Source organism: Alosa pseudoharengus, unplaced genomic scaffold, assembly GCF_046254945.1.
Source record: "Alosa pseudoharengus isolate Yale_2024_CS ecotype anadromous, Long Island Sound unplaced genomic scaffold, YU_APseudo_1.1 YU_APseudo_1.1_scf_18, whole genome shotgun sequence".
Lineage (NCBI taxonomy): Eukaryota > Metazoa > Chordata > Actinopteri > Clupeiformes > Clupeidae > Alosa > Alosa pseudoharengus.
Window position 1 is genome coordinate 29,017,641 of NW_027468650.1, and position 8,220 is coordinate 29,025,860.

Here is an 8,220-nt window from a genome sequence, read left to right on the forward strand (position 1 = left end):
TGATATGTGGAGTTTTGGGGGGGGATTTGCTGAAGTGGATTTGCAATCTGCCTGGCAGCCCATGGGAGAGTTGGATTTCCCAATTGCTAAACAAAACGAATACAAAACAAAAATGAATGAGTCACTTGCTTGTGTCATTGTTGTTAAGAAGTACCCATGACCTCTATTGCGGTAAAAGGACAGGGGAGAGAGAGCAAGACAGAGGGGAAGTTCGACTTTCTGCAAAAACAGGAAGAGAGACTACAACATCAGTAATTAGCGGACCATATTTTAATTCATACAGTAAAGTGTGTGAGTGTGTGTGTGTGTGTGGGGGGGGGGGGGGGTGCATTTATCACAATGCCCACAACATGAAACATAATCCATCTTCCACACATTCAGTTCAACCATTGAGTTCTGCGGTGGCCTCAGGCCGGCAAACATTACACCCAGTGACCATCTGCAACCAATCAGGACCAGGCTCTACTCAGCGTTTTCACCAGAGAGGCTTGTAAAGTCCGAGGGCAGAACCATGCCTCCTCTGTGTCCCCTGAAAGAGGAGGGGGAGAATTAAACAAAGTGGCAAATTGGTATCATGTGTACCCTGATCCCGAGGCATTACAAAGGAAATGGCTCTCATGTCATGTTTTGTTCCATGTCCTGGCTCTACGACACTGCATGAATATTCATCGACTGTCTTGTACTGTACCATGTTAAGGACATACCATAAACTCCATGGGGCTTTAAGGGGGTCTTGTCCCACCTACTTCCTATCATGACGTACTGTATGGTCCTGGTCTGATTTTCTCCTCAGCTGCTCTTACAGACAAACTTCGGTATCCGGTAACTATCAGGCATGCATTCCCAGGAGTGATGTTCTTTACAATATCTGTCGAGCATCCTGCCAAGATTTTATATCTAGGTGACAACTGAGAATACCACTGAGAGTAGATGGGCAGATTTCCATAAAGTAACACCCTTCTGTCAGGAGATGTAGAAAGTGCAGAGAGCTGCTCAATGATGTAAGTGCAGGCCAATCGATCCAACAGAAAATATGGAATAATTTTAACAAGAAACACTGGTGATTGTAGGAAATTACAGTGGGCTTCATGGTGTGTATACAAAAACGTGGGTTGTTTGTGTGTGTGTGTGTGTCTGTGTGCAAAGGTGGTGGAGGGTGGCATAAACTTGGCCCCCACCACAAATACAGGAAACACAATATCTCCTGACCTCATTTCCTTTCACGTCACTCCTCACCCACAAAACAAAACATGCCATCTGCTTATTGTTACCACCTCCTCTACAGCTACTACTAGCCATAAAATGGACATATGGACATGCTACTGACAATAAAAAGTAATTCATAATTTACTGGTGATATTTTGGAGTTACTAATATTTTATTACTTAACATTTGTGAACTGCATATAAAACACTAAACCATTTACAAATACTAAAGTTCTTGGGTTTACCATTTTCATATCTGTCAGTTGCAATGTCATTCTCACAATGTGAAGGTTTAGGTCTTGAGTTTTGAAAGTTTTATGCTGCAATTGTTAACATAGTGCGAAATGCAGAGAAGGGATTTAATGGCTACAAGATAAATAGCCATCTTGACATAAAAAGGGAGTCAAGCAAAAACATGAGATGCTGACTTCCTAACACAGAGTAGTGAGCCTGCCAATCAGAAAGGGGCTTGCGGAACACTAAACTGGAAGTCTGGCAAAGTCCCATCAGGGATTACAGAGATGAGGCAGCACGAATCCCAGCAACTCATGGAACACAGCAAAGTCAATGGAGATGAAAGTGCTGAGTGTCAAAAAGACTGATTGCGACCTTATGGTCTGAGTCTGGTGCTTGCGCATGGAGCATGAAGTTTGTGTTCACCACACTGAGTTATAGTATGTCATGACGCCATCGGTGGTGTGTGTTTGTATGTGTGTGTGTTTGTGTGAGGGACGCTGTTGCCAGCATCTGTTTTACATTTCAGTTTCAAAAGAGTGATCAGAACATGAGCTCGACACACGCGGTCAAGAGGTGACAGATCTCACAGGCAACATTAAGAGGGTGCATGGGAACTGTGTCCACCCCGTGACACCAGCAATCTACAGCACATCATCGCATTACTCAACAACTATTACTATGTCAACAGAACATTAGCATATGAGACAGTAAGGCTGAGTCAAAACTGTAAAAACAAATGAAAGAACACGCTTCACGATCAGGGTAAGCCCTTGACATTATAACCACATACATGTGTTTGTGCCTTAAAATATGTCATTATGTTGGATAGCGCCCTGTTATGATTAATGACTAGACTTTTTTTATTCAAAAAATTTAGATTTATCTAAAAATTGATGTTTTAATTTTAAAACTACACCACATCATATTACAAAAATCATATTACAAAATTGCATCACAGGCAGAAAACTGGACCACACAAAATCCCTGCGGAGGACTGATTTGTGTTTCCGAAGCTCTACTGATTTGTTCGAGCAACATGTGTTCAAGTCAAGAGCATCAAGCTACAGTCCAGCCAGTGTAACTTGTGGTTTGGATTTTTTTAAAGATCCTATGTGCTGCTGCTGTTTTGAGTCACCATTGACCATGGACTTAATTAATTGTCGATATGTTATGTCTCTGTGTGTGACGTGTGTTTTATGTAGCCTATCACGCTTATTTAATGGGTACGCTGGCGACTTCGCCGCATGCTGTTTGTGTTGGAGCGCTTTGGGTTGCACTCTGTGCATTAAAACGTGCTATATAAATAAAGTTACCTTACCTACCTACCTACCCTAAATTATGTCAACACAAACTACACTACAAATATTTAACGTTTAATGTTTCTAACACTTTATGTATATTTATATACTGTAGTAACACTTTTCATTATGCCTCTCAGCTCTCTCCTCCTGGGCCTCTCCTCGTCCATGTGCGCTAGCTACACTAGGCCCAAGTCTTAGTTACTTTTTGCGGGTGGTGGAGAAATTGGACAATTGAATCATGCCTTCTTGTTTGGCTCTGCAAGTCACATAAAAACAAATACATGAGAGCATGAATTACACAATCCTTGGAAATGTTTTACAAAAGCTGGCTTTCTCTTATGTTGGAGAGCTCATTTGGCTAAAGTTTGTGAAGCAAAGTGCCTTGTAAAGACAGCCTTAACTAAGAATCATAGCACCCTTTTACTGGTAAGGAAATATTCCATGAACAACACATACAGGTTTCCTATGATAACAAGCATGATAACTTCTGATTACTGATAACTATACAGTTTAATGATAATTAAACTGTCCTAAGAGTAAACTGTAAGTATCAATCTGCAGTCCGTTACTACTCTCTCTCTCTCAGAATTAGCATTCTTACAGCCCTGCACAGCTGTGCTTGATGGTTAATGAGGTGTGGCTTTAGAACTGACCTTTGTGGCCACAGAATATGCAAACACGCCTGCGTCTATTCTCAGATATTCTGCAAGGTTCGTTGTCAAATTCATTTGACATTTTTCACAGTCAAGCAGAAATTAATCTTGACTGACTGACATTTAAGAGAGGGCTCTCAAACATGAACTGAAATGATTCAAATTCATATACTGTTCTACTTCCAACTGATACAGAATCACAGCAACTCTACTGAGCCTTCCCAAGACAGCACCTATGACAGCAGGAATGGCCGTTACTTAGAAGGAAATGTTGTTATTAAAATGATGTGTATGTGTGTGTGTGTGTGGGCACGCATGTATATAAGTTTAGAAGAACATACATAGCCCTGTGTGTGTGTGTGTGTGTGTGTGTGTGTGTGTGTGTGTGTGTGTATCTACTTACGCAACTTCCTGTAGATTCTGTATGAAGCTGTTGATCTGGTCCTGTGGGAGATCTCCATCCAGGCGGGCCAAATATGTGTACAGACTCACAAACGTCTCATAGGGAATATGAGCAGCACTGCCCTCTGGGTCGTCAGTGAGGATCTCACACGCACACTTCAGAGCACTTATGATGGACTATGGGAGAAGAAAAACGGTTTCTATACCATTTTTTTGTTGTCAAAATGTTATGGGCAGCATCTGTAGCACAATGTACAGCAGTTGTGCTACAGATTTATCGATTCATAGATTTTATATATTCCATGATACATTTAAGTTACATAAAATTAAAATAAAAAAAAATCAACTGTGAAACATGCATAAGCCTACAGCCAAGAACATTAAAAGCCGCTGTTATAAGTGGGATTCTGAGCAATTAAAGGCTCAATGCTGCCACCTAGACATTACAAAGAGGAACTGCATACTGGTACTAACTTCACATTATAGGCTAGAGACAAACAGACATTCAAGGTACCATCAGAGATTCTAAGCGATTTCTAACCCGTAACACTTTTTTGACACATTCAAAGAATATCTCCTCATGATCCGCTAGCTCTCTATTCTGTGAATCAAGTGTTAAAATATATATAAACAGCCCTGGCTCCGTGAACTTCAACAAAGTGGGGCAAGCCTGTCCCCCAAATATAACATTAACATAAAGGGGAGTTTGTGGAGGGGATTGGTTAGCTTTCCAGTGTTTTGTTGGTGTCTTGGTACAAATAGCAACGGGCATGACGTCATTCAAATAACAACGGACAAGATGCCAGAATCGCTCTTTGTACCTTTAAAAAAGGAGAGCAATAGCTGTCGATGTTACATTTGCCAAATATCCTACTCACCCCACCCAGTGCACTGCATCCAAGAGCAAAGAACTCCATCCAATCAACCACATCACCGAAATTGCCCAGAGAAAAGAGTGAATCCAGTTGGTCTGAGGGCAGGCAGAGCCCTCTCCACTTCTCCTGCAACTCTGCTCTGCTCACAGACTTTTGGGGGGAAAGCTTTTAAAAGAAAATAACACACACATATCTGTATTACACAGCTTTCAATGGTGCACGCACGGGGTACATTTTTACATATTCTCTTCCCAGAAAGAAGCATGTATTTCATTATGTATTTAAACATTTTCTGCTTACTTGTTTGTGAAGGACTTTGAGAAGAGCTGGGGAGAGTCCAGAGGTTTGTGTCGTTGCTGTGGATGGTAGGTCTAATTCTAACCTCTCTTTGGCTGGAAGAATTTCACCTTTTGATAAAGCTGAAAAGTAACTATAACGAGGAGAATCTCCATCAGTGATGGAGGCAAATGCAAAGGCTATGAATTTTGTGTTATAGTGAAACGATATATGGTCCTAATGGTACTTACGCAGCAGACCATTTAAGCACATCATCTGGCTGTGTTTTTATAGCTGCTTTGGTAAACTGTTTCAAAATATCAGGCAATTCAGGAGGAATGTTAATTTGTTGAGCACAGTACATGGTATCAGGTGGCGGCATTGTGGCACAGTAATTTTGAAGTACAATTGTCCTGAAACAACAAACAAAAGTAAAGAATACAAAATGTTGTTAGGCAAGACTAAATGTTATTCTTGTAGAGGATGCATCAACACAATGTGTGATCTTTAGTTTTAAATTTTGAATTCACCACCGAAAATATCCTTTGCTCTCTGAATTTGGAGAAATAGCAGTAGATTCTAAGTAGCCTAATACCATTGCAAGCTGACAAGTGTTTTTAGCAACAGCTTACTAGTTAACGTTATATGTAGACTTACCGTGAATAGAAACGGAGTGACGCTCTTAGAGCAAAAACATCCAAAGTACCAGCAAAGATATTTCTAATCGTGAAACAAATGGAAATTTCCAGAATCAAAAATCAACCTAGCCGACTTTTCAATTTCCTAGCAACCATTGTTTGACCTTACGTCACATAGCAACCAAAGATAAAAGTCTAGTCACGTGTTAGGTCGCCAAATATTTAGATTCAGCTCTAAAACGAGTGCAAGACACATACTGTACACTATAAATGGATTACAGCAGATAATTTAGTTTATAAATATTTTTTTTAAAAATCAGTTAGTTTTTCACCTCTTCTGATTAAACTCGAAATAGGCTTCCAATGACTGCTTGCTAGTCAAAACTGAAAGTCCTCCTTAAAAACAAGATTAGTATGCCTTAGTTATTGACACAATTTCTTCAAATAAACCTATTATTGTTGCTTGCATTTCACTTAACTACATATCAAAGGTAAGTAACGTCATGCAAAAAATGCAAAATACAAATGCAAAATCTGGCAACTGTATTCTGGCGTTTGCTGTACTTGCTAAAATGTAGTGCTAGCATATTTCATTTGTTTTGTCCACGTTGTATGAGGGTTGCATAAATTGTTGCTGTCAGTGTCAGTAAATACAGGAATGTCAGTGTACAGCAGATTAACATTTTTAACATTTTAGATTGCATTTGCTGTTGCTTGACACACGCGGTTTAGAATTGACCATAGACCGTAAACAAAGTGAAAGTAAGTTTGACCTAAACTAAGCTAAAGTAATTTCCGGATAGCATAGGCTAACGTAACATGTTAATTCAGCGCTCTGGTATGTCAGTTTGTTGATAACCCTCTTTATTTTCTCGTATCATAACGTTATCATAACTTATTCGGACTTGCGTCAGTGCTCTTGTCAACACGAAGTTTGCCTGAATATCACAGTCTGCTGAAGCAAAAGTACGCTAACCTGGCAGTGCAGCGTCTTATTGAAATGGATGTGCAGATATATCTAAAACGCATTGGTTACTCTGGGCCAGTCGTGCCAAGGTTAGGAACTTTGCAGGAGATACACCGCTGCCATATGTTAGCGGTGCCTTTTGAGAACCTCACCATTCATAGTGGTGGAAAAATTAAATTGGAACTTCCCTGGATCTATGAAAAAATAGTCGTACAGCGTCGAGGAGGTTTTTGTTTCGAAAACAACGGACTGTTTTCCTGGCTTTTGGCTGAGTTGGGATTCCAAGTAACCATACTCGCAGCCCATGTGAGAAACCGATTCACATGTTTGTACGGTCCCCCTTTTGATCACATTGTCATAATGGTGACCCTCGAGGGACACAGGTGGCTATGTGATGTGGGCTTCGGGGCTTGCTATGAGCTACCCCTCTCTCTTGAAACACTCAGTTCTCAAAAGCAGGTTCATGGAGTCTTTAGGCTGAGACATCAAGGAGATATGATCTTTCTGGAGAGCAGTGCAGAAGCACAAGGTGATGGTGTGCAAGGTGAAGTAAAAGATACAACTCTGGGAAGTGAGATAAGTTGGACAGAGCTCTACAAGTTCACCCTCCAGCCTCGACAGTTGGAGGATTTCAGAAATATGTGTGAATATCACCAGACCTCCCCCAGCTCTCTCTTCTACTGCAAGTCTCTCTGCTCTCTCCTTTTGCCCCATGGCAGGATCACATACATGGGTCATAAAATAATAGTCACCACTTACCCGACAGAAGACGGACGCCCTGTGGTAAAAACCACACAAGATCTAACTGATGATGAGATACCACACATGTTAAAAGACAAGTTTGGCATTGAGCTTTCTGTATCACAACATGCCAATATACAGGGATGTAGTGGTAAAATAAGAAGTGGGTAAACTATGAATTCTGTGATCACGGTAAAGTGGACTGCACTATGCTATGTGGTATCGGATCTTTAGAAAAGGCATTCAGAACATGTTTGATGATGGTGGAGGTTAAATGAAGTGGTATTAAATGGTTCCTAGAGTGTTGATGAGTGTACATATTGTGATTGTGGATAATACAGTTGCAAAAAAAAAAGTTTTAAAAAAAGTTGCAATTGGTGAATAAACTCTTTTGAGAGGTGGATAAACTCTAATAAGAGGTGGATAAACTTCTGAGGTGGGTAAACTGTGTTTACTTGTGTTTAGCCTCCACTACATCCCTGCCCATATACATTCCAATGCTACAGACAACTCATTACCTTGGTAGGCAGTGCCACCCACTATCACTCCAGTTCTGGCTGACTGGCTCTCCTGCTCATACTTTCACATTCAGAGCTTGACAATGGGTGGTTCCCCCTTTCATGCCAGAAGCTCTTAGCAAGCATCAGTTTATGGAATGAAGCTGTGTTTGGACTGTATTTTATTATAGACTGAATTGGCTTTGAAAATACTGCCCTGATGAAAACTGTATAGTTGAAACGCATTGGCATGTAGCCAATTTTGATTAAAGGCTTTTTATATTTATCAGGAGTGCCTAATTTTTCTTATTCAAGTTTACTTAATAGACTATTTGAACTTCTAAAAGAATGCACTATTAAGTCTACCGTATTTTACCTATGCAAGCCACATGAGGCTAACTATGTATTAAGATCGTATGAAGTTAAAT

General features: G+C 40.4%; 2 protein-coding genes across 6 annotated transcripts; one reads left to right on the top strand and one right to left on the bottom strand.

The window, feature by feature from the left end:
* Positions 1 to 252: 252 nt before the first annotated feature.
* On the bottom strand, positions 253 to 6,674 carry ropn1l (rhophilin associated tail protein 1-like). 5 transcript variants are annotated; one of them, XM_076290825.1, is made up of 8 exons: positions 6,564 to 6,584; positions 5,920 to 5,983; positions 5,607 to 5,669; positions 5,201 to 5,362; positions 4,974 to 5,103; positions 4,677 to 4,838; positions 3,800 to 3,975; positions 253 to 529 (listed from the first exon to the last, which is right to left on the bottom strand). In XM_076290825.1, the coding sequence occupies exons 4-8, from the start codon at positions 5,329 to 5,331 to the stop codon at positions 463 to 465; spliced, it is 666 nt and encodes a 221-aa protein (XP_076146940.1). In that variant the 5' UTR covers positions 5,332 to 5,362; positions 5,607 to 5,669; positions 5,920 to 5,983; positions 6,564 to 6,584; the 3' UTR covers positions 253 to 462. The 5 variants fall into 5 exon arrangements, with proteins under 5 accessions (XP_076146940.1, XP_076146939.1, XP_076146937.1 ...); XM_076290824.1 differs by lacking the exons at positions 5,607 to 5,669; positions 5,920 to 5,983 and having other exon boundaries at positions 253 to 520; positions 6,564 to 6,674; XM_076290822.1 differs by lacking the exons at positions 5,607 to 5,669; positions 5,920 to 5,983 and having other exon boundaries at positions 6,564 to 6,674.
* LOC143131299 (arylamine N-acetyltransferase, pineal gland isozyme NAT-3) lies at positions 5,992 to 8,078 on the top strand. Its single transcript, XM_076290821.1, has one exon. It carries the CDS (start codon positions 6,588 to 6,590, stop codon positions 7,464 to 7,466), a length of 879 nt encoding a protein of 292 aa, XP_076146936.1. The 5' UTR covers positions 5,992 to 6,587; the 3' UTR covers positions 7,467 to 8,078.
* The last annotated feature ends 142 nt before the right edge of the window (positions 8,079 to 8,220 follow it).

Excerpts from the sequence above, each read along its gene's own strand:
- ropn1l (XM_076290822.1), bottom strand. The coding sequence starts at position 6,616 with ATGCGTTTTAGATATATCTGCACATCCATTTCAATAAGACGCTGCACT. Across the intron at positions 5,363-6,563 it reads ATAAGACGCTGCACTGCCAG|GACAATTGTACTTCAAAATT; the intron begins GTTAGCGTACTT and ends TTGTTGTTTCAG. Across the intron at positions 3,976-4,676 it reads GATGCAGTGCACTGGGTGGG|TCCATCATAAGTGCTCTGAA; the intron begins GTGAGTAGGATA and ends CTTCTCCCATAG.
- LOC143131299 (XM_076290821.1), top strand. The coding sequence starts at position 6,588 with ATGGATGTGCAGATATATCTAAAACGCATTGGTTACTCTGGGCCAGTC.